The sequence below is a fragment of the Oncorhynchus tshawytscha genome, linkage group LG05 (assembly GCF_018296145.1).
Source record: "Oncorhynchus tshawytscha isolate Ot180627B linkage group LG05, Otsh_v2.0, whole genome shotgun sequence".
Classification (NCBI taxonomy): Eukaryota; Metazoa; Chordata; class Actinopteri; order Salmoniformes; family Salmonidae; genus Oncorhynchus; species Oncorhynchus tshawytscha.
In genome coordinates this window covers 24835525-24861308 of record NC_056433.1, presented here as the reverse complement: position 1 = coordinate 24861308, position 25784 = coordinate 24835525, and the positions used below count along the sequence as shown (strand labels likewise).

Here is a 25784-nt window from a genome sequence, read left to right as displayed (position 1 = left end):
ATATAAACTTCCGACTTCAACTGTAGCTACAGTAGTTAGCTACAACCATCAGCTGTTGTGCTATATTTTTCCTATTCATCATTTGTAGAATGCATACTGGCATTTAATATAGCGCAGAAATGGACACAATGTGGACATGATAGACACATTCAAATGTAAAATGTAGACACCTAACGTGATCGGAATTCCATGATCAGAACTTCATTATCAGAATACAAAAGCTGCACGAAATGTCATGTCTAGACAACCTAAAATGTGCAGTTATCACAACACAACACCACAGACGTCTCAAGTTTTGAAGGAATGTCTAATTGGCATGCGGACTGCAGGAACGTCCACCAGAGCTGTTGCCAGAGAATTTAATGATCATTTCTCTAGCATAAACCGCCATGTCGTTTTAGATAATTTGGCAGTACGTCCAACAGGCCTCACAACCACAGACCATGTGTAACCACGCCAGCCCAGGACCTCCACATCTGGCTTCTTCACCTACGGAATCGTCTGAGACCAGGCACCCGGACAGCTGATAAACTGTGGGTTTGCACAACCGAAGAATTTCTTTAAACTGTCAGAAACCGTCTCAGGGAAGCTCATCTGCATGCTCGTTGTCCTCGCCAGGGTCTTGACCTTACTGGAGTTCTGCGTCGAAACCAACTTCAGTTGGGAAATGTTCACCTTTGATGGCCACTAGCACGCTGGAGAAGTGTGCTCTTCGCGGATGAATCCGGATTCAACTGTACCAGGCCAATGGCAGACAGCGTGTATGGCGTCGTGCAGGTGAGTGGTTTGCTGGTGTCAAGGTTGTGAAGAGGTTGCCCAATGGTGGTGGTGGGGTTATGGTATGGGCAGGTATAAGCTACGGAGAACAAACTCAACTGCATTTTATCGATGGCAATTTGAATTGAGCGATACGTGGCGAGATCCTGAGGCCCATTGTCGTGCCATTCATCCGCCGCCATCGCCTCATGTTTCGGCATGATAATCCACGACCCCATATTAGAGGTCGACCGATTAATTAGGGCCAATTTCAAGTTTTCATAACAATCAAAAGTTGGTAATTTTGGACACCAATTTAGCCAGTTTTCTTTTTTACACCTTTATTTAACTAGGCAAGTCAGTTAAGAACACATTCTTATTTTCAATGACGGCCTAGGAACGGTGGGTTAACTGCCTTGTTCCGGGGCAAAATGACAGATTTTTACCTTGTCAGCTCAGGGATTCAATCTTGCAACTTTACAGTTAACTAGTCCAACACTAACCACCTGCCTCTCATTGCACTCCACGAGGAACCTGCATGTTACTGCATTTGCGTAAGCCAAGGTAAGTTGCTTGCTAGCATTAAACTTATCTTATAAAAAACAATCAATTATAGGGCTTTCTCCTATAGAGCTCCATTTTTATGGAATGGTCTGACTACCCATGTGAGAGACGCAAATTCGGTCTCAACCTTTAACCTCTTGAAGCTAGGGGGCACTATTTTTATGTTTGGAAAAATAACATTCCCAAAGTAAACGGCCTATTTCTCATGACCAGATGCTAGACTATGCATATAATTGACAGATTAGGATAGAAAACACTCTGAAGTTTCCAAAACTGTAAAAATATTGATTTTGCAGGCGAAAGCCTGAGGATAATCCAATCAGGAGAGCCTCTAATTTTGAAACCTCTGTGTTCCGATAAGTGCCCCCTTGGTTTGTGCCGTGGTGGAGATCTTTGTGGGCTACACTCGGTCTTGTGTCAGGATGGTAAGTTGGTGGTTGAAGATATCCCTCTAGTGGTGTTGGGGCTGTGCTTTGGCAAAGTGGGTGGGGTTATATCCTTCCTGTTTGGCCCTGTCCGGGTGTCTCCTGACCCCTCTTGTCTCAGCCTCCAGTTTTTCCTAGCTACCGTGCTTCTACACCTGCATTGCTTGCTGTTTGGGGTTTTAGGCTGGGTTTCTGTACAGCACTTTGAGATATCAGCTGATGTACGAAGGGCTATATAAATACATTTTTATTAATCATAATCACTAGTTAACTACACATTGTTGATGATATTACTAGTTTATCTAGCGTGTCCTGCATTGCATATAATCGATGCGGTGCGTATTTGAGAAAAAGGACTGTCATTGCTCCAATGTGTACCTAACCATAAACATCAATGCCTTTCTTAAAATCAATACACAGAAGTATATATTTTTTAAACCTACATATTTAGCTAAAAGAAATCCAGGTTAGCAGGCAATATTAACCAGGTGAAATTGTGTCGCTTCTCTTGCGTTCATTGCATGCAGAGTCACTGTATATGCAACAGTTTGGGCCAGAATTTGCCAGAATTTTACGTAATTATGACATAACATTGAAGGTTGTGCAATGTAAGAGGAATATTGAGACTGATGGATGCCACACGTTAGATAAAATACAGAACGGTTCCGTATTTCACTGAAAGAATAAACGTTTTGTTTTGAGATATTTCCGGATTTGACCATATTAATGACCTAAGGCTCGTATTGCTGTGTGTTATTATGTTACAATTAAGTCTATGATTTGATAGAGCAGTCTGACAGAGATGGTAGGCAGCAGCAGGCTCGTAAGCATTCATTCAAGCAGCACTTCCGTGCGTTTGACAGCAGCTCTTTGCTGTGCTTCAAGCATTGCGCTGTTTATGACTTCAAGCCCATCAACTCCCGAGATTAGGCTGGTGTAACCGATGTGAAAAGGCTAGCTAGTTAGCGGGGTGCGCGTTAATAGCGATTCAAACGTCACCTGCTCTGAGACTTGGCATAGTTATTCCCATTGCTCTGCATGGGTAGCGCTGCTTTGAGGGTGGCTGTTGTCGTTGTGTTCCCGGTTCAAGCCCAGGTAGGAGCGAGGAGAGGTACGGAAGCTATACTGTTACACTGGCAATACTAAAGTGCCTATAAGAACATCCAATAGTCAAAGGTTAATGAAATACAAATGGTATAGAGAGAAATAGTCCTATAATAACTACAACCTAAAACTTCTTACCTGGGAATATTGAAGACTCATGTTAAAAGGAACCACCAGCTTTCATATGTTCTCATGTTCTGAGCAAGGAACTTAAACGTTAGCTTTCTTACATGGCACATTTACTTTCTTCTCCAACACTTTGTTTTTGCATTATTTAAACCAAATTGAACATGTTTCATTCTTTTTTTGAGGCTAAATTGATTTTATTGATGTATTATATTAAGTTAAAATAAGTGTTCATTCAGTATTGTTGTAATTGTCATTATTACAAATGAATACTTTTCCCCTTCTTTTCCCCCATTGCCCGATTAATCGGTATCGGCTTTTTTTGGTCCTCCAATAATCGGTATCGGTGTTGAAAAATCCTATTTGGTCGACCTCTACCCCATATCGCAAGGATCTGTACACAATTCATGGATGCTGAAATTGTCCCAGTTCTTCCTTGGCCTGCATACTCAGAACTCTAGTGGTGTGGGGGCTGTGCTTTGGCAAAGTGGGTGGGGTTATATCCTTCCTGTTTGGCCCTGTCCGGGGGTGACCTCGGATGGGGCCACAGTGTCTCCTGACCCCTCCTGTCTCAGCCTCCAGTATTTATGCTGCAGTAGTTTGTGTCGGGGGGCTGGGGTCAGTTTGTTATATCTGGAGTACTTCTCCTGTCCTATTCGGTGTCCTGTGTGAATCTAAGTGTGCGTTCTCTAATTCTCTCCTCTCTTTCTTTCTCTCTCTCGGAGGACCTGAGCCCTAGGACCTGAGCTCCAGGACTACCTGACATGATGACCTCCTTGCTGTCCCCAGTCCACCTGGCCATGCTGCTGTTCCAGTTTCAACTGACCTGAGCCCTAGGACCATGGCCCAGGACTACCTGACATGATGACTCCTTGCTGTCCCCAGTCCACATGCTGCTGCTCCAGTTTCAACTTCCACCTGACTGTGCTGCTGCTCCAGTTTCAACTGTTCTGCCTTATTATTATTCGACCATGCTGGTCATTTATGAACATTTGAACATCTTGGCCATGTTCTGTTATAATCTCCACCCGGCACAGCCAGAAGAGGACTGGCCACCCCACATAGCCTGGTTCCTCTCTAGGTTTCTTCCTAGGTTTTGGCCTTTCTAGGGAGTTTTTCCTAGCCACCGTGCTTCTACACCTGCATTGCTTGCTGTTTGGGGTTTTAGGCTGGGTTTCTGTACAGCACTTTGAGATATCAGCTGATGTACGAAGGGCTATATAAATACATTTGATTTGATTTGATTTGAAATGTCAACCATTCACCATGTTTAGGATACTCTGGCTCGAGGTGTACTTCAAAGTGTTCCAGTTCCCGCCTAATCCAGCAACTTCGCATAGCCATTGAAGAGTGGGACAACATTCCACAGGCCACAATCAACAGCCTGATCAACTCCACGCGAAATGAGCTGTTTTGTGCTACATGAGGCAAATGGTGGTCACTACGGCCTGCCTGCTTATTAGGCAGGATTGACCAAGATGCACCGCCAAAAACAACACATTAAACCTCACATAATTCTGTCCCCTAAACAATGACAATCTCTCTCAACCACTGCTTTTTAGGTGAGCGTTGATGCCGCCCTGTGATCAGCAGTGCCCACTTTGTCCCCCCAAATATTTTGCTTGTCCATTCCCAGCACGCCTCTACAGGGTTCTGTTGGAGAGACGCATAGCTGCAGCGCTCCACCAACATCCCGTAAAAAATAATTCTCTAACAAATCATGTAGCAGATATAGGATAAGATAAAAAGAGTATGTGGTCTTTTCTGTAGCCTACAGGCTGGAGATAAAATGTATGACAATGTCATGAGATGGACACTTTTTAAAATTATGCAGGTTTCTCTGATCAAATAGCCTAACCTAAATGATACCCAATGAAATAAAAAAAATGCTTCGTCATGTTAACATATTCTAAAAACAGGACAGGTCAAAGTAAAATGGACAATCACAACTGTTGTCCAGGAGTTTCACCCCATTGTAATGATCTGTGGTTTCAAGTTTGTATCTGTACATTTTAGACAAGCTAATAATAGCGAAAAATAAAAGACTTTTGCATTTCCTGCTGTGTAAAAACATTGCAAATAGACTCACGATAACTCCTGATAAAGTTGGTAGAGCTGACATTGTGCTTAAACAGCCAAATTGATTAGTCACAGGAATCAGGACTAATAAAGCCAATGCAATGGCCTGCTTTACAAATGGTGGGCCTATGACCTGGATGGCCATTCACAAAATTCCATTGTGGGCAGAGGTCATAGGCTACACCCCAGTAAGCATGAGCCAACATCGTTAGGACATCTTATTTTGGTCCTGTCCAAATGTATTTTTTTGTTGTTGGTGTTTTACTAAACACTAGGCTTCCCACATAGACGAACATTCATAAAATTACATTTCAGGCAACACTGTAGGCTACACGTCATTAGGCACGGGTGTAACAGATGTGAAACGGCTAGCTAGTTAGCGGTGGTGCGCACTAAATAGTGTTTCAATCGGTGACATCACTTGCTCTGAGACCTTGAAGTAGTGGTTCCCCTTGCTCTGCACGGGCCACGGCTTTTGTGGAGCGATGGGTAACGATGGGTAACTGAGCTAAACGACTACTGCCCCGTAGTACTCACTTCCGTCATCATGAAGTGCTTTGAGAGACTAGTCAAGGACCATATCACCTCCACCCTACCTGACACCCTAGACCCACTCCAATTTGCTTACCGCCCAAATAGGTCCACAGACGATGCAATCTCAACCACACTGCCCTAACCCATCTGGACAAGAGGAATACCTATGTGAGAATGCTGTTCATCGACTACAGCTCGGCATTCAACACCATAGTACCCTCCAAGCTCGTCATCAAGCTCGAGACCCTGGGTCTCGACCCCGCCCTGTGCAACTGGGTACTGGACTTCCTGACGGGCCGCCCCCAGGTGGTGAGGGTAGGCAACAACATCTCCACCCCGCTGATCCTCAACACTGGGGCCCCACAAGGGTGCGTTCTGAGCCCTCTCCTGTACTCCCTGTTCACCCACGACTCCGTGGCCAGGCACGCCTCCAACTCAATCACCAAGTTTGCGGACGACACTACAGTGGTAGGCTTGATTACCAACAACGACGAGACGGCCTACAGGGAGGAGGTGAGGGCCCTCGGAGTGTGGTGTCAGGAAAATAACCTCACACTCAACGTCAACAAAACTAAGGAGATGATTGTGGACTTCAGGAAACAACAGAGGGAACACCCCCTATCCACATCGATGGAACAGTAGTGGAGAGGGTAGCAAGTTAAGTTCCTCGGCATACACATCACAGACAAACTGAATTGGTCCACTCACACAGACAGCATCGTGAAGAAGGCGCAGCAGCGCCTCTTCAACCTCAGGAGGCTGAAGAAATTTGGCTTGTCACCAAAAGCACTCACAAACTTCTACAGATGCACAATCGAGAGCATCCTGGCGGGCTGCATCACCGCCTGGTACGGCAACTGCTCCGCCCACAACCGTAAGGCTCTCCAGAGGGTAGTGAGGTCTGCACAACGCATCACCGGGGGCAAACTACCTGCCCTCCAGGACAACTACACCACCCGATGTTACAGGAAGGCCATAAAGATCATCAAGGACAACAACCACCCGAGCCACTGCCTGTTCACCCCGCTATCATCCAGAAGGCGAGGTCAGTACAGGTGCATCAAAGCTGGGACCGAGAGACTGAAAAACAGCTTCTATCTCAAGGCCATCAGACTGTTAAACAGCCACCACTAACATTGAGTGGCTGCTGCCAACACACTGACACAACTCCAGCCACTTTAATAATGGGAATTGATGGGAAATGATGTAAAATATATCACTAGCCACTTTAAACAATGCTACCTAATATAATGTTACATACCCTACATTACTCATCTCATATGTATATACTATACTCGATACCATCTACTGTATCTTGCCTATGCTGCTCTGTACCATCACTCATTCATATATATTTATGTACATATTCTTTATCCCCTTACACTGTGTATAAGACAGTAGTTTTGAAATTGTTAGTTAGATTACTTGTTGGTTATTACTGCATTGTCGGAACTAGAAGCACAAGCATTTTGCTACACTCGCATTAACATCTGCTAACCATGTGTATGTGATAAATAAAATTTGATTTGATGCTTCGTGGGTGACTATTGATGTGTGCAGAGGGTCCCTGGTTCGCGCCCGGGTATGGGCGAGGGGACGGTCTAAAGTTATACTGTTACACAGGCCTACCTTTATTTGGCAAAGCCCAGAGCAGCCTTGATTTCCACATCCACTGGTTTTTGATCCAGTCCGTACCAAATCTGAACCAATCATAGACGTTTATTTTTGGTTCAGATTTTGTCCAGACTTGATTCAGCCCAAATATAGACATCCATAAATTACATTACATTTAATTCAGAACCAGAAAAAGTGCCTAATTTTAACATCTGGAAAATACCTATTTTCACCTTTCATTCAGAACCTAAATTGAACCTAACTTCAACATCTGGAAAATATATATTTTCAACATCCTTTTGCTTACTGGGACTATACTAGTTTTACAGGGGGCAGCATTTTTTCGTCTTACCTAGGGTGGCAGAACTGCAAGGACCGGCCCTGGTTGTCACACCATACTGACTGGTTTTCTGATACTGTACCTTAAAAAAGTAGGGGTGTGTATCTGTGACCAACAGATGCATAGCTGTATTCCCAGTCATGTGAAATCGATAGATTAGGGCCTAATGAATTTATTTCAATTTATTTATTTCCCTATATGACCTGTAACCCAGTCAAATATTTAAAATTGTCGCATGTTGCGTTTATTTTTGATCAGTGTACAATGTTACAATTTTTTAAAAGTTAAAATGTTAGCAACCGAAACGCTGGGTTCATCATTTGAAACAATGAATGTTTAGATAAATGATAGACAACACCGTCATCAGCGATTTTTACATAGCACTCGCTGGCTAAATGTGTTACATTAGCTTGCTAACTAACAAGCAAGCTGTATTTCAATCAATACAAATACATATCAATGACAGCAAAACACCTTCTGCCTCGCTAGTATGCTAACAAACTATATAATTAATGAGCTTACGTCCGCGTGGTCCTCCTTCCACGAAGCGAATGTTCAACTCGTCGTGCTGCGGTTCATCAGCAAAGCTACTGCGTGAGGTTACATTGAACCAATGGCAATGTACATTCAAGAGCGTGTCATGATCCCAATGGCTTGTTAAATGTCAAATCAACACACATCGGCTTCTATTTTCTTGTACTTTGCTGATTCGAAGGGAGTAAATTAACATCTCACCGTGATCAGACGCGTGCGTCTCTTTTCATTCGGCTAACTATGGAGGAGACCGAGGTCATGCTCGCGATACGAACCGCCCATTTTCCTTGACAGCTCGCTTTCTTCACACACTGTTAACATGCGGCTATTACTGCTAATAATAGTCTTCCGTCACAAATTATGTGCAACATCTTGAATAATAGCAGGGAAGGCTTATTTGGCGGTTTACCTTAAAAATCATGGATCACACAGGAATTCACCAAATATATATATATATTTATTTTAGTCCAGCATCGGCACTGTATATCACGCCACACAGTGTTGCACAGACTGATCTGTCTGTCATTTTGCCCAATGTGTGATGCAATCTTCATTTCTCAGACATTGATTGATTACCTTGCCCCTTTGATATGTAAATATCGGACCAGACCACCCTGATGTGATGCAAACCAGCTGGATTGATGTGTAACCCACCCCCTTTTGCTGTTTGCCAAAATAATCCATCCACCTGACAGGTGTGGCATATCAAGAAGCTGATTAAATAACACTATCATTTCATAGGTGCACCTTGTGCTGTCGACAACAAAAGGCCACTAAAAGATGCAGTTTTGTCACACAACACAATGCCATAGATGTCTCATGTTTTGAAGGTGTGCAATTGGCATGCTGGCCAAAGAAATGTCCACCAGAGCTGTTGCCAGATAATTTAATGACCCTTTCTCTTCCATAAACTGCCTCCAGCGTCATTTTAGAGAATTTGGCAGTACGTCCAACTGGCCTCACAACCAGACCATGTGTAACCACCTCAGCCCAGGACCTCCACATCCAGCTTCTTCACCTGCAGGATTGTTTTGAGACCAGCCACCCGGACAGCTAATGAAACCGAGGAGTGTATCTGTCTATAATAAAGCCCTTTTGTGGAAAAAACTTATCCTGATTGGCTGGGCCTGACTCCCCCCAGACCCACTGACTGCCTAGTCACGTGAAATCCATAGATTAAGGAAACATTTATTTATTTCAATTGACTGATTTCCTTATATGAACTGTAATGCCATAAAATTGTTGCATGTTGTTTATATTTTTGTTCAGTATAAATGTTGCTGCCACAATTAGCTTGTCGTGTCCCTCCATTGCAGCACCCTGGGTTGCAGTTTCCCAGGTCTCTCCCCCTCCACTGGGCTAGATGAGTCACATCTAGCTAAATTGATTGTTATTCTGCACAGCCAGTGGCAGGAAAACCTTTGAGGGAAAAAACGATATACACTAATGCAACTGCTACAGAAATAGCAGACACCCCCTCAATTACTACACTTGGTGCTAAGTGATTGGACAGGCAATGGCCAATCACATCAGGCCTAACCATGTACACTTTCTCAGTCTTAACATCTGTATCACCTTCTGAACTCTGGGACTGACTCCTTTTAATCCTGCAGACTGGCCTCAAGAAAATATTTGCTTCAGTTTACCATTGCTAGACTTTTTTGACATTACAAATCATGTGGCAACATTTGATGCACCCCAAAGTACAAAACAAGTTCTTGTTTCAGTTTATTATTTCATAAACATATTGTAATCTCACATACATAGTAAGCATAATGACATCCCTCTGAACACCACAGGGGCAAAGTAAGTAGTGATGCAATTAGCATCTCCATAGAATGGCCTTATTGCAACTACAGAGGTGGCAACATATTGAGAATACCAATTTTTTTCAAAAAAAGGGAGGGTAAATTACTGCCGTCTAATCACAACATAGTCTAGAAAGGCACTGTCTGACTAGGCGTTCAATTCTGATCAGGTCCAATATGAATTCTGCCAGCTGGGACCCTGGGGTCCTAAGATGAATTAAATCCTTATGAATCTGTAAGGGATCTCTTTCCTCATGCCAGACCGGGTAATTCAGAGTATTGATATTAAAGGAAGGAATTAAAGAACAACGAATGAGTAGGCTATGACGAAAGAAAAAAGTTCATCATTGGCCACAAGAAATCAAATCAAATCAAATGAAGAAAAGGTCTGACGTGAAAGTGTCTCGTGCAGCCTCAGTTGAGCTGCCTGATTATCGAGTTTATGTCCGTCCCTCTGGGTCCTGGGTTGCCTATGTCCTTCAGAAGACCTGCCTTGTCCCTGGCAGCGTGTCGAGCCACAGACAGCTTGAACGGCCATATGAAGTTGCTGACCACCCGGAAGTTCTTCCCCACAGAGTAGATCTCATGGATCAAGTCCTCCAGACAGATGATACCATACTTGCCTGAGAGGAGAGGGTATGATGTAAACATTGTAATGAATATGTATCTCAATGAAAATCACGGTGGTAAATTATCTGCAGGACAACTTTGCTACACTACTATTTTGACATGCACATACAAGACTTGTAACTCCACACGCTGATAAAAAAATACACATTATAAATTGTGATCCTCACCCATATGCTGCTCAATGAGTGTGTTGTCTGTGAGAGCGACCCTTCGCTTGTTAATCTTGGCCTGTCCTCTTTTCAAGATCAACTCACGAACTGACTTCAAGTTGGGAAACCTGTTTAATTTGAATTATTTGCCATTGTTATTACAATACATTGTCCAACTAGTTGATTCCACACGTCAGGGTGGATTCATCTCAATACATTAAGTAGATTTGCTGTTCAGAGTCCCTAGGTCCCCAAAGTCTGACCCCCATTCTCACTTACCCCCATGCTACATAGGGCTCAACCATTTTCAACATGGCCATAGAAGTCTTGTTAACTTTGACAAAGGCACCGCTGAAGATCTTTCTCAGGCGTAACATCTGGATTACCTTCTGAACTCTGGGACTGACTCCTTTGATCCTGCACAGAGAGAGAACAGATGAAAATATTACTCCAGTATTCAGCCTGACCACTAAAGAGGAGCTGATGGAATACTGTATTTCCAGATGATTGTGACTGCATAGCCACTTACTGTGAGTATAGAATAGCCAGGCAAGATTCCCTAAGCTTTATTTGCACCACTTTTAGAATCACATCATGTCACTACAGATTTCAGTCACTCACTCTCTGATGCGGACAGCGAAGGCCAGTCTGTTCTTTGCAGGGGGCATGGCTGGAGCTGGTCTGTGACCTGCTCTCCGGATACGGGTCTCATCGCGATGCTTTCTATGGCTATCCTTCAGGAAGTCCTCCAAGCGCTTGAACTTCAAGGGTTTCCCTTTAGATACCTGAATGGATATATTTACACTTGTTGATGGCCTACAACTTTATACAAATCAAAACAATCATAGGTAAGTGATTAAAAGGCCACCATGGTAAAACATTGACCCCTCCAGTGTGTTTACCTTTCTCTTCTCAAGAAGTGCACGTTTGGCCTCAGTGGCTTTGATGGCTTGGTATGCTTTCCTCTTCTTCAGAAGGTTCTCAGGAACCAACTTTATCACCCTCTTCACTCTTAGCACAACATTTAATAAACACTCATATCATACAGAGAATACAGTGAGATAAGGACAAAGTCCACAGAACTATCGACAAGATTATTCCCATATCCATCTGCAACAAAAACCATGACACGGATCTGATTCATGAGTGAAATGAAGTTACCCAGCTAACAGTAGCTAGCAAACTTGATTATTATAAATTACCTTTGCAGGCAAACCAAATAACAGAAATTTAGCTCTGGTCACATTATAGAATTATTTGATAGCAGATTTTGTTTCGTGTTACTTGTGTCGAAACATTAAAATGTCATTATTTAAGTTGGCGTTGCGTTATGGCTAAATGGAATATCATGCCTATGTGAAACATACGCAATTATCTAGCTCTCTGTAATGAGCATCTTTCAGACAAATCATACAAATACATGGCTTGACGGAATCCTGTTAGTCTAATTTCACATTTATGCTATAGACATTTTTGGAAAATTATAAATGTAGCAAAGGATGGACTTAGATCAACATGTAAACAAATACGTACTCAGACTCATGCTCTGCCATCACGAATCCCGACGTGTGAGTGAAAACGTGTGTCGGCGCAGACAAATGACGTCATCAAAGACTCCCCAGCCTTGCTCAATCTGCCACCTTGTGGAGTGGAGTACGAAGCGAAAAACAATAACCGCTCTCTTCCTCAAAAATATATATATTTTGTGCATTCAGTCTTGAATATATTTCCTACGTGAAAACCTAGAGGAACCAGGCTCCGAGGGATGGCCATTCCTCTTCTGGCTGTGCTGGCCATTGAGGCCATATGGTTTCCATGTGTTTGAAATCATTCCATTCCAGCCATTATTATCAGCTGTCCCCCCCTCAGCAGCCTGTGATGTGTATGAATAGTACAATGTGTTCTTTTAACTGTGGACCCTGACTTCTTGGTAAAACAGACCATTTTCTCTCACACTGATGCAAACATCTCTATACTGGTGCCAGTACTACTAATACAAGGGTATCCCACTAACTAGCTATGTGAACTTGATTTCCGAGATAGCCTTCAATACGCATGCTTGAAAAATAAAGCATTCATAAGAGCCTGTTCCGTGCAACCGCTTTTCAGATATATGGTGATATTGCAAGTAGTTACAGCACACTGGGCAGACCGAGGCAAAGCACTGCTTGCTTCTTTGCCCTCTCCCCATGAACGAGCATCGTACTGAACTTCTGTCATTGTACGTGCACGAGCTAAACTGTTTGCGTAGCGAGATGTTGAAAATGGCGGAGTATAGAGACCAACGCGACAATTATAATATTAGTTAACCGTGAATGACAATTTCAATACAAACGCAAGTTCTATTTCGGAATAAGTTAATTTAAGGAGAGACATGGAGTATAGTTGAACACATCGAATTGGTTTTGAAACTGGCTTTGAATTAGCTAGCGTTGCTAATCTGGCTAGTTTCAATAGTGTGATTTTTTATTTTTTATCGCAGGTTTGTTTGTCAACAGCTGACGTTTAGCCACCAACCAACTTTTCCCTTACCAGTGCCAAACTACAGCACCAGATCACATTGTCCATAGCGTGTGGAAGAGACTTTTACGGAGCGGCGGATCAGAAAATCAAGGCAACCGAACTAAGGTTAGCTGGTAGGCTAGCTCACGGCTTTAGCTGACAAATATTTACATTAAATTAGCCACCTAATGCATAGTAATTGTGCATCTAACGTGACAACTCTGATAGCTAGATTGCATTGAAATCGAGTAAATACAGAAGAGAATCACCAATCAACTTATAAGGGGCCTGACAAACAGGTAAGTTAGCTAACTAAGCACAACACCTTGCAAAATTGCAGCAAAATAGTTTGGACTAAAATACCCTATTTGGCCGCTGATGGCGAGCTAGCCAGCTAGTAACTAGTAGCGGAGGATAAAACGTGGACAAGTTACCCAGAGAACATTAGCCAGCCAATCAATATCACATTCAATTACAGCAATGTATTTGTTATAACATGCTAAATTGTGAGATTGCAAACAATTTGATGTGTTTGAGGATCTAAACATCCGCTGCAGGTCTTTTGATTAAGGCATTTTAATCCTTCTTGAACTAGTGGATGTGTGCATTTTGGCAGTCACTCATTATTTAGTAGAGCACGTGCCTTTTGTTTGCAAGACGGCTATATTCTAGCGATACAATTCATTGTTTTCATTAGTGCAACTAAGCCTCTTTGGTTAATCAAAATTGTATTGTATCTTGTTCAGGACCACGCTAGAAAATTCAAATGTTTTGCTAGCCACCTGTGCCAGTTGAATTGGGCATATTTTTCGGTCTAGCTAGGTAATCAATTAGGGATAAATTTATGACGACGATAAATTGATTGATAGGTTTGCACCAATTGCGTGATTGGAATGGAGGGTGAGGCTCAATAATACAATTTTTGCGTTGGCCGCACCACCACGGCTCAAACACCAGTAGTCATGTTAGTCGACAACTTTTAGGTTGTCTTTTATTGCACTTTACAGCATTGTACTTTTATTGAATTGCTGTTAGCTTTGTGGGGGAGTATTTATGAATCCATTTAAATTCTTGTTTCTTTATGTGCGTTTTGGTTGTAAGTGCAATACAAGTAGACTAGGCCTAACGAAACGTGTATTGTGCGTAGGCTACGAGCCTAGACCTCAAGGACGGAAGTCAATGCAATCAGGCCTCAACAATGCAGGTCAAAGTTAATAATCACATCACAAGCATTTTGTATTTGCTATCGGCTGTCACACAACTATCAAGCTCCGGAACAAAACGTTGATATTTGACAACCAGTTTGCCCAACTTAATCACATGTTAATACCCCCTCGCTGATTTTCTTTCTGCATGCAAAGGGAAAGTAAGATATGTATCACACTGGAAGAATTATGATGGTGGGGTGTTTGTGAAATGAACAATATGAAGCAAGAATCCACACCCTTGTGTAACCAGGAACATTCCAATATAGTAGCAGATGCATTGATTTGAGCATTCATCAGTAGAGGGAGATATGACTGTTGGACACAGTTATTGTGTTTTCCTGTGTTGCAAAGAGGAGGAAGATGGTCATGGTTAGAGTAACCAAAATGTTTCTTGTTCGAATCCCAGAGCCGGCAAGGTGGACAAATCTGCCGTTCTGCCCTTGAGCAAAGCAGTTAACCCTCACAGCAACTGCTCCCTGGGCGCAGATGATGACGATTAAGGCAGCCCCCACTTCTCTGATTCAGAGGGGTTGGGTTACATGCGGGATGCATTCAGTTGTGAAACTGACTACGTATCCCCCTTTAATTAACACTTTTTTGTGACATTATTTTGACCTGTAGGAGCATTTGATATTACAGTATGCTCATAAAGGGGGAGAGGATGTGTTGGGAGCTATGTCAGACCAGATCTTTTAAGATTTGCCTAAAATGTAAGCGCAACCATTCTCAACAGCCTTTTCAGCGTTGTCATGTTTAAAGCATTCCTTTTCACAAGCTTAGTGAGTCATTTGTATTTTTTAACCCCGAGGCACATGCAGTAGGCAAAGGATTTCAGGTGTGCATTTAGCAAAGTGGTTCATATTGTGAATGACAATATTCAGTGAATGTAATAGCCTAAGAAGTTAGGATACATTATTTTGTCAATATTATAGTGAAAATTGGCCTTTATGATTAAATGGTACCATTGATGCATGATCCAAACCCTTGTGAGGTTGATCAGATTTGTGGGTGTGTGTTGTGCTGTGTCCCTCAACTCTCTCGCCCTGTTTCGGCGCGAGACACACACACACACTTCCGCCGCTGCTGCGAGCGAAAGGAACGGAGTGGGACGCTCAGCTGTGCCTCCCCAGCCATCAGAAAGCTGACCTACATTCTCCTCTCCCTGGAAAGAAAGCTTGTGCAGCAGACTGTGAATTTGTGGGGGTAGGGAAGGAAATATAGGGAGGGAGAATGAAGGAAGAGAGCGTTGTGGCACACTCACAGAGCAAGCTGAGGAACCAGATCCCAGTGTCCCATTTCTTATCAGGGCATGCTAGGAAGAGAACTGAGACAACAGTTTGTACAGTGGGACTGAGCTGTGGGAGGGAGCTGCTTGGCTGGGGTTTGGCAGGCAGTGTGACTGACTCCCATGGCCCTCCCTTCAACTTGTTGTTGTGGTGAGGGGGGCTTTTCTCTACTACAGTAGCATCTGCTGACTGGATCTGTGCCCTCAGGAGTCATTTTAACAGATTTGAGAAATGGTAGTGAAAGTCTCAACCCCAAAGTTTAAAGTACAGGATGTTGTAACCGGTTCAGTGTGGGTTTTTGTTCAGCTCCCCAGATGGGGATCAATGTATATAACCTGTCAGTTATATAATATTTCCTCACAATGGAGGGATGAGCTTTAGGCTATTGGCTGCTATCGCATAACGGTGCCTGTCTTGTGTTCTCTGTACCTGTTGGATATTTTTGGTTGCTGATTTCTCAGAGAGTATTTCCCCACAACTGTTGCCTCAGGCTGAGGTTAAAGTAGTTATTTTTGTATTTATTTTTTCACCTTTATTTAACCAGGTAGGCAAGTGGAGAACAAGTTCTCATTTACAATTGCGACCTGGCCAAGATAAAGCAAAGCAGTTTTGACACACAACGACAGAGTTACACATGGAGTAAAACAAACATACAGTCAATAATACAGTAGAAACAAGTCTATATACGATGTGAGCAAATGAGGTGAGATAAGGGAGGTAAAGGCAAAAAAAAAGGCCATGGTGGCAAAGTAAATACAATATAGCAAGTAAAACACTGGAATGGAAGATTTGCAGTGGAAGAATGTGCAAAGTAGAAATAAAAATAATGGGGTGCAAAGGAGCAAAATAAATAAATACAGTAGGGAAAGAGGTAGTTGTTTTGGCTAAATTATAGGTGTGCTATGTACAGGTGCAGTAATATGTGAGCTGCTCTGACAGTTGGTGCTTAAAGCTAGTGAGGGAGATAAGTGTTTCCAGTTTCAGAGATTTTTGTAGTTCGTTCCAGTCATTGGCAGCAGAGAACTGGAAGGAGAGGTGGCCAAAGAAATAATTGGTTTTGGGGGTGAGAGATATACCTGCTGGAGCGTGTGGTACAAGTGGGTGATGCTATGGTGACCAGCGAGCTGAGAAAAGGGGGGACTTTACCTAGCAGGGTCTTGTAGATGACATGGAGCCAGTGGGTTTGGCGACGAGTATGAAGCGAGGGCCAGTCAACGAGAGCGTACAGGTCGCAATGGTGGGTAGTATATGTGGCTTTAGTGACAAAACGGATGGCACTGTGATAGACTGCATCCAATTTGTTGAGTAGGGTATTGGAGGCTATTTTGTAAATGACATCGCCAAAGTCGAGGATTGGTAGGATGGTTCGTTTTACAAGGGTATGTTTGGCAGCATGAGTGAAGGATGCTTTGTTGCGAAATAGGAAGCCAATTCTAGATTTAACTTTGGATTGGAGATGTTTGATGTGGGTCTGGAAGGAGAGTTTACAAGTCTAACCAGACACCTAGTGGTATTTGTACTTGTCCACGTATTCTAAGTCCGAGCCATCCAGAGTAGTGATGTTGGACAGGCGGGCAGGTGCAGGCAGCGATCGGTTGAAGAGCATGCATTTAGTTTTAGTTGTGTTTAAGAGCAATTGGAGGCCACGGAAGGAGAGTTGTATGGCATTGAAGCTTGCCTGGAGGGTTATTAACAGTGTCCAAAGAAGGGCCAGAAGTATACTGAATGATGTCGTCTGCGTAGAGGTGGATCAGAGACTCACCAGCAGCAAGAGCGACATCATTGATGTATACAGAGAAGAGAGTCAGTCCAAGAATTGAGCCCTGTGGCACCCCCATAGAGATTGCCAGAGGTCCAGACAGCAGACCCTCCGATTTGACACACTGAACTCTATCAGAAAAGTAGTTGGTGAACCAGGCGATGCAATCCTTTGAGAAACCTAGTCTGTCGAGTCTGCCGATGAGGATGTGGTGATTGACAGAGTCGAAAGCCTTGGCCAGATCAATGAATATGAATGCAAGATGGAGTTAAAACTGTTTTGCTATGTTCTAAGTCATGTTTTTTTTAACTGGCTAGTGTTCAGTTACGTCAGTGAGGTTGATGTGTTTTTACATTTTAGGTTGAGTTTTGGTCACTAGAGGTGTCATGGCTAAACTCTTGCACCTCTCCAGGGCTAGACTGCCATATGGACTACATATCTCTAGGTCTACACATTGTTTATTTTTGACTTTAAAACTAGTGTGTTAGTTGGAGTAGGCTGCCTTGGATAGGTTAAACAAGAAGAGATTGGTCAAGAGAAATATTTGACATAAACAAACTACGACGAATGAGTTTAGCATACACTTAATCCTGAAATAACCTGCCACTGACCCATCTGGGCTGTGTCATACTAGTGTCTAAAGTTCAACCATGTTTTATGCAAGAACTGTAAGTTTACAGAAACATACAAGTGTCTTAGATTCACATTATAACGAATTGAATTTAGTTTTCCATAACGTCATGCCTCTTTGGATTTGGTCCAGCGACTATTAATCAAGAAAGAGGTCATAGCAGCTTGTAATAAAGCATATTGGACAGGGCTCTCTGTGTATGAAATACATTTTTAATCATTTGGGATTGATGGTGATTATAAGGAAGCCATAATTTGCATCAACAAGCGAGTTGAGCCTATTTTGAGAGGGAAAATGTAAAATCAATTATTTGCCACTATTTCTCACCTCCAATTAGTAACTTTAACCTGGTCTTGATTTCACCTAGAGCCCTACACCTGTCTTGTTTCAGCAGAAATGCAGGTCACTAAAGTGTGGTTACTCAAGCACTCAAATTGTTTTGCCAATACCGTAAGTGCCTGGGTGCACTTGACAGGCTATAAATCTCAAGGAAAAACTGGTTTGGAAGCAGTACAAAGGAATTATCTCACCCTGGCACGCTAGCCCCCTCAGTGTCATTGACTTTTTATGGCGACAACGGAGTTCATAATCTCTCTCACACAAACAAACCCTCCTCACTCTATGGAGGTGTCATTGATGATGCTGTCCTTAGTGAATGGTCCGCCATGTTCACATAGATACATTTCCTTACTAGTATCCTTCCCAACCTCTTTTCAGACATTATGCCATTCAGTTAAAATGACAAGCAGCGTTTGTCTGACACATCATTCTATCCACCACATTCATCCTTTGGTTTATTTTTTTATTTCACCTTTATTTAACCAGGTAGGCTAGTTGAGAACAAGTTCTCATTTACAACTGCGACCTGGCCAAAGTAAAGCAAAGCAGTGCCACACAAACAACAACACAGAGTTACACATGGAATAAACAAACATACAGTCAATAATACAATAGAAAGTCTATATACAGTGTGTGCAAATGAGGTAGGATAAGGGAGGTAAGGCAATAAATAGGCCATAGTGGCGAAATAATTACTATAGAAATAATTATTATTACTAAAATTAATATAGCAATTAAACACTGGAGTGATAGATGTGCAGAAGATGAGTGTGCAAGTAGAGACACTGGGGGTGCAAAGGAGCAAAATACAATAACAGTATGGTGATGAGGTAGTTGAATGGGATATTTACAGATGGGCTATGTGCAGTGATCTGTGAGTTGCTCAGGCAGCTGGTGCTTCAGTTATTTTTGCAGTTCGTTCCAGTCATTGGCAGCAGAGAACCAGAAGGAAAGGCGGACAAATTAAGAATTGGCTTTGGGGGTGACCAGTGAAATATACCTGCTGGAGCGCGTGCTGGTGGGTGCTGCTAATGTGACCATTGAGCTGAGATAAGGCGGGGCTTTACCTAGCAGAGACGTATAGATGATCTGGAGCCAGTGGGTTTGGTGACGAATATGAAGCAAAGGCCAGCCAATGAGAACATACAGGTTGCAGTGGTGGGTAGTATATGGGGCTTTGGTGACAAAACAGATGGCACTGTGATAGGCTGCATCCAATTAGTTGAGTAGAGTGTTGGAGGCTATTTTGTAGATGACATCACCAAAGTCGAGGATCGGTAGGATGGTCAGTGTTCCGAGGTTGTTTGGCAACATGAGTGAAGGATGCTTTGTTGTGAAATAGGAAGCCGATTCTAGATTTAATTTTTGGATTGGAGATGCTTAACTTCTAGTGACACCCCATCCCGTGAACGAGACCGTTGTCATCATCTGACACTAATTAGCATAACGCAACGGACAATAAATCTTCCTAAAAAATCTTCCTATTCATGAAAATCACAAGTGAAACATATTGGAACACAGCTTAGCCTTTTGTTAATCACCCTGTCATCTCAGATTTTAAAAATATGCTTTACAGCCAAAGCTAGACAAGCATTTGTGTATGTTTTATTGATAGCCTAGCATAGCATTATGCTTTGCTAGCAGCAGGCAACCTTGTCACGAAAAGCAATCAAATTAAATAGTTTACCTTTGATGAACTTCGGATGTTTTCACTCACGAGACTCCCAGGTAGATAGCCAAAGTTCTTTTTTCCCCAAAATATTATTTTTGTAGGCAAAATAGCTCCGTTTGTTCTTCACGTTTGGCTGAGAAATCGACAGGAAATTGCGGTCACGACAACGCCGAAAAATATTCAAAATTAGCTCCATAATATCGACAGAAACATGGCAAACGTTGTTTATAATTAATCCTCAAGGTGTTTTTCAAATATCTATTCGATAATATTTCAACCGGGACAATTGGTTTCTCAGTAGAAGCGATTGGAATAATGGCTACCTCTGTATTTTAAGCGAGAATTTCTCTGGGAGCATCAGGTGACCACTTGCGCAATGAAGCCGCCTACGGGTATTCTTCAACATAAATGCGTAAAACTACGTCACAATGCTGTAGACACCTTGGGGAATACGTAGAAAGCATAATCTGGTTGATAGGGCATTCACAGCTCAATAGGGATGCATCGGAATGCAGGGCTTTCAAAAGATGAGTCACTTCCGGATTGGATTTTTCTCAGGCTTTCGCCTGTAACATCAGTTCTGTTATACTCACAGACAATATTTTTACAGTTTTGGAAACTTTAGAGTGTTTTCTATCCTAAGCTGTCAATTATATGCATATTCTAGCATCTTGTCCTGACAAAATATCCCATTTAATTTGGGAACATAATTTTTTCCAAAAATGAAAATACTGCCCCCTAGTACCAACAGGTTAATGTGTCTGGAAGGAGAGTTTACAGTCTAACCAGACACCTAGGTATTTGTAGTTGTCCATATATTCTAGTCAGAACGGTCCAGAGTAGTGATGCTAGACGGGCGGACAGGTGTGGGCAGCGATCTGTTGAAGAGCATGCATTTAGTTTTACTTGCATTTAAGAGCAGTTGGAGGCCACAGAAGGAGAGTTGTATGGCATTGAGGCTCGTCTGAAGGTTAGTTAACTCCGTGTCCAAAGAAGGGCCAGAAATATGCAGAGTGGTGTCGTCTGCGCAGAGGTGGATCAGAGAATCACCAGCAGCAAGGGGCCCCACAAGGGTGCGTTCTGAGCCCTCTCCTGTACTCCCTGTTCACCCACAACTGCGTGGCCATGCACGCCTCCAACTCAGTCATCAACTTTGCGGACGACACTACAGTGGTAGGCTTGATTACCAACAACGACGAGACGGCCTACAGGGAGGAGGTGAGGGCCCTCGGAGTGTGGTGTCAGGAAAATAACCTCACACTCAACGTCAACAAAACAAAGGAGATGATTGTGGACTTCAGGAAACAGCAGAGAGAGTACCCCCCTATCTACATCGATGGGACAGTAGTGGAGAGGGTAGTAAGTTTTAAGTTCCTCGGCGTACACAGCACTGAAATGGTCCACCCACACAGACGGCGTCGTGAAGAAGGCGCAGCAGCGCCTCTTCAACCTCAGGAGGCTGAAGAAATTTGGCTTGTCACCAAAAGCACTCACAAACTTCTACAGATGCACAATCGAGAGCATCCTGTCGGGCTGTATCACCGCCTGGTACGGCAACTGCTCCGCCCACAACCGTAAGGCTCTCCAGAGGGTAGTGAGGTCTGCACAACGCATCACCGGGGGCAAACTACCTAACCTCCAGGACACCTACACCACCCGATGTTACAGGAAGGCCATAAAGATCATCAAGGACAACAACCACCCGAGCCACTGCCTGTTCACCCCGCTATCATCCAGAAGGCGAGGTCAGTACAGGTGCATTATAGCAGGGCCCGAGAGACTGAAAAACAGCTTCTATCTCAAGGCCATCAGACTGTTAAACAGCCACCACTAACATTGAGTGGCTGCTGCCAACACACTGACTCGACTCCAGCCACTTTAATAATGGGAATTGATGGAAATTGATGGAAAATATATCACTAGCCACTTTAAACAATGCTACTTAATATAATGTTTACATACCCTACATTACTCATCTCATATGTATATGTACAGTGGGGCAAAAAAGTATTTAGTCAGCCACCAATTGTGCAAGTTATCTCACTTAAAAAGATGAGGCCTGTAATTTTCATCATAGGTACACTTCAACTGTGACAGACAAAGATTTATGGCTCTCATAGACGTGTAACTTCTTCTTTAAGAGGCTCCACAGTCCTCCACTCGTTACCTGTATTAATGGCACCTGTTTGAACTTGTTATCAGTATAAAAGACACCTGTCCACAACCTCAAACGGTCACACTCCAAACTCCACTATGGCCAAGAACAAAGAGCTGTCAAAGGACACCAGAAACAAAATTGTAGACCTGCACCAGGCTGGGAAGGCTGAATCTGCAATATGTAAGCAGCTTGGTTTGAAGAAATCAACTGTGGGAGCAATTATTAGGAAATGGAAGACATACAAGACCACTGATAACCTCCCTCGATCTGGGGTTCCACGCAAGATCTCACCCCGTGGGGTCAAAATGATCACAAGAACGGTGAGCAAAAATCCCAGAACCACACGGGGGACCTAGTGAATGACCTGCAGAGAGCTGGGACCAAAGTAACAAAGCCTACCATCAGTAACACACTACGCCGCCAGGGACTCAAATCCTGCAGTGCCAGACGTGTCCTCCTGCTTAAGCCAGTACATGTCCAGGCCCGTCTGAAGTGTGCTAGAGAGCATTTGGATGATCCAGAAGAAGATTGGGAGAATGTCATATGGTCACATGAAACCAAAATATAACTTTTTGTTTAAAAACTCAACTCGTCGTGTTTGGAGGACAAAGAATGCTGAGTTGCATCCAAAGAACACCATACCTACTGTGAAGCATGGGGGTGGAAACATCATGCTTTGGGGCTGTTTTTCTGCAAAGGGACCAGGACGACTGATCCGTGTAAAGGAAAGAATGAATGGGGCCATGTATCGTGAGATTTTGAGTGAAAACCTCCTTCCATCAGCAAGGGCATTGAAGATGAAACGTGGCTGGGTCTTTCAGCATGACAATGATCCCAAACACACTGCCCGGGCAACAAAGGAGTGGCTTCGTAAGAAGCATTTCAAGGTCCTGGAGTGGCCTAGCCAGTCTACAGATCTCAACCCCGTAGAAAATCTTTGGAGGGAGTTGAAAGTCCGTGTGGCTGAGGTGCTCCCACGACCAGCTCGGAAACCAGATTGCATAGCGGAGAAGGTACTTATGGGATTCTAAATGGTCGGTGATCTGTTTGTTAACTTGGCTTTTGAAGACCTTTAAAAATGGCAAAATCCACTGTTTCACGACCCATCAGTGACATGGCAGATGTTTTGAAACAATTACTGCTTTGCATACAAACCAGTGAAATATATGCATTACAGCTGGATGAGTCAGCAGACGGGCGGGCCTGACACAGCTCCTAGTGTATGTCCGCTATGTTAATGGAGGGTCAATTAAGGAAGACATCCTCTTCTGCAAACCAGGACAACATGAGAGGATATTTTTTTAAGGACTGGACAGCTTTGTGACATCAAATGGACTTTGGTGGTCAAGATGTGTTGGTATCTGTTCTGATGAAGCAAAAGCCATGACGGGGACATAGTGGTGTGGTAACGCGCGTGCAAGCAGTTTCTCACAATGCACTGCAGCATCCACCGAGAGGCTGTTTCTGCCAAGGGAATGCCTGACTTGAAAGCTGTTTTGGACACTACAGTATGTGTGTGTGTATGACAATTACAACAATAGTGAATGAACAATGAACACATATTTTAACTTAATATAATACATCAATAAAATCAATTTAGTAAAAAAAAAATTGGTTTAAATAATGCAAAAACAAAGTGTTGGAGAAGAAAGTAAATGTGCCATGTAAGAAAGCTAACGTTTAAGTTCCTTGCTCAGAACATGAGAACATATGAAAGCTGGTGGTTCCTTTTAACATGAGTCTTCAATATTCCCAGGTAAGAAGTTTTAGGTTGTAGTTATTATAGGAATTATAGGACTATTTCTCTATACCATTTGTATTTCATATACCTTTGACTATTGGATGTTCTTATAGGCACTTTAGTATTGCCAGTGTAACAGTATAGCTTCCGTACCTCTCCTCGCTCCTACCTGGGCTCGAACCAGGAACACAACAACTACAGCCACCCTCGAAGCAGCGTTACCCATGCAGAGCAAGGGGAATAACTATGCCAAGTCTCAGAGCGAGTGACGTTTGAAATGCTAATAGCGCGCAACCGCTAACTAGCTAGCCATTTCACATCACATCGTTACACCAGCCTAATCTCGGGAGTTGATAGGCTTGAAGTCATAAACAGCAGAGCTGCTGGCAAAATGCACAAAAGGAATGTTTGAATGAATGCTTATGAGCCTGCTGGTGCCTACCATCGCTCAGTCAGACTGCTCTATCAAATCATAGACTTAATTATAACATAACACACAGAAATACGAGCCTTAGGTCATTTAATATGATCGAATCCGGAAACGATCATCTCGAAGACAAGACGTTTATTCTTTCAGTGAAATACGGAACCGTTACGTATTTTATCTAACGGGTGGCATCCATCAGTCTAAATATTCCTGTTACATTGTACAACCTTCAATATTATGTCATAATTACGTAAAATTCTGGCAATTTAGTTCGCAATGAGCCAGGCTGCCCAAACTGTTGCATATACCCTGACTGCGTGCAATGAACGCAAGATAAGTGACACAATTTCCCCTGGTTAATATTGCCGGCTAACCTGGATTTCCTTTAGCTAAATATGCAGGTTTAAAAATATATACTTCTGTGTATTGATTTTAAGAAAGGCATTGGTGTTTGGTTAGGTACACGTTGGAGCAACGACGGTACTTTTTCGCAAATGCGCACTGCATCGATTATATGCAACGCAGGACACGCTAGATAAACTAGTAATATCATCAACCATGTGTAGTTATAACTAGTGATTATGATTCAGTTTAATGCTAGCTAGCAACTTACCTTGGCTTCTTACTGCATTCGCGTAACAGGCGGGCTCCTCGTGAGGCAGATGGTTAGAGCGTTGAACTAGTTATCCGTAAGGTTGCAAGATTGAATCCCTGAGCTGACGAGGTAAAAATCTGTCGTTCTGCCACTGAACAAGGCAGTTAACCCACCGTTCCTATGCCGTCATTGAAAATAAGAATGTGTTCTTAACTGACTTGCCTACTTAAATAATGATTAAATAAAGGTGTACAAAAATCAATAAATAAAAATGGCAAAATTACGGATTTCCGATTTAATCAGTCGACCTCTAGTCCACATCTACATCCCAAAACATGGGGCCAGTGATATGGGAGGATGGAATGATAGGCTGGAGGACACTCACAGGACTCTCAAGTGACATGGAACCACAAGGTAATGGAAAGCAGGTCCTCCAACATCCGGATGCCGAGGCAGTGATTTTCATCCTCGACCAGGAGATGGTGGGGTCATGACTTTGGAGCCACGGAAAGCCGAGGATGACTTTGTGTACAGGAGCAGTGATGATGAGGAAGGGAAGGATTTCTTTGTGCATGGGTCCCATGGTGAGGGTGAGTGGTGCTGTGACAGTGCTGGATCCCAATGGTGGTTTATCCATGGCTTGGACTAGAAAAGGAGAGGAGAGAGGGTACACTGCAGTCACGAAGACCTGGTCAATAAAATTCCCCGCAGCACCAGAGTCCACTAGAACTGTAGAAACAACACCTGAGGGACAGCCAGCCAGTGAAATGGAAATCAGGAAGGGTTTGGCGGGAAACGATGAT

The 25784-nt window shown here is 43.1% G+C and overlaps 3 protein-coding genes across 9 annotated transcripts in view; 1 reads left to right on the top strand and 2 right to left on the bottom strand.

Moving 5' to 3' along the window:
* Positions 1 to 8384, bottom strand: part of slc5a6a (solute carrier family 5 member 6a) — a 43721-nt gene extending 35337 nt beyond the window's left edge. For 2 of the 3 annotated variants that reach the window (XM_024420435.2, XM_024420437.2), the window contains exon 1: positions 8065 to 8384. The gene's annotated coding sequence lies outside the window, so the exon portion shown is untranslated. The remainder of the gene's footprint in view (positions 1 to 8064) is intronic. The other variant, XM_024420436.2, reaches the window with a different exon arrangement.
* Positions 8385 to 9791: 1407 nt separating this feature from the next.
* On the bottom strand, positions 9792 to 12323 carry rpl7l1 (ribosomal protein L7-like 1). The gene is made up of 6 exons (XM_024420433.2): positions 12197 to 12323; positions 11566 to 11674; positions 11285 to 11448; positions 10943 to 11080; positions 10682 to 10791; positions 9792 to 10507 (listed from the first exon to the last, which is right to left on the bottom strand). Exons 1-6 carry the CDS (start codon positions 12214 to 12216, stop codon positions 10299 to 10301), a joined length of 750 nt encoding a protein of 249 aa, XP_024276201.1. The 5' UTR covers positions 12217 to 12323; the 3' UTR covers positions 9792 to 10298.
* Positions 12324 to 12776: 453 nt separating this feature from the next.
* Positions 12777 to 25784, top strand: part of ncoa1 (nuclear receptor coactivator 1) — a 104886-nt gene continuing 91878 nt past the window's right edge. The window contains exons 1-2 of one of the 5 annotated variants that reach the window (XM_024420432.2): positions 12777 to 12884; positions 13146 to 13464. The gene's annotated coding sequence lies outside the window, so the exon portion shown is untranslated. The other 4 variants (XM_042321737.1, XM_042321738.1, XM_042321739.1 and 1 more) reach the window with 4 other exon arrangements.

Bases quoted from the DNA above. Each gene is read 5' to 3' on its own strand.
- rpl7l1 (XM_024420433.2), bottom strand. From the start codon at position 12,216: ATGGCAGAGCATGAGTCTGA. The intron at 11,675-12,196 runs GTACGTATTTGT...TGTTGTGCTAAG, and splicing joins ATGGCAGAGCATGAGTCTGA to AGTGAAGAGGGTGATAAAGT. The intron at 11,081-11,284 runs GTGAGTGACTGA...CTCTCTGTGCAG, and splicing joins TTCGCTGTCCGCATCAGAGA to GATCAAAGGAGTCAGTCCCA.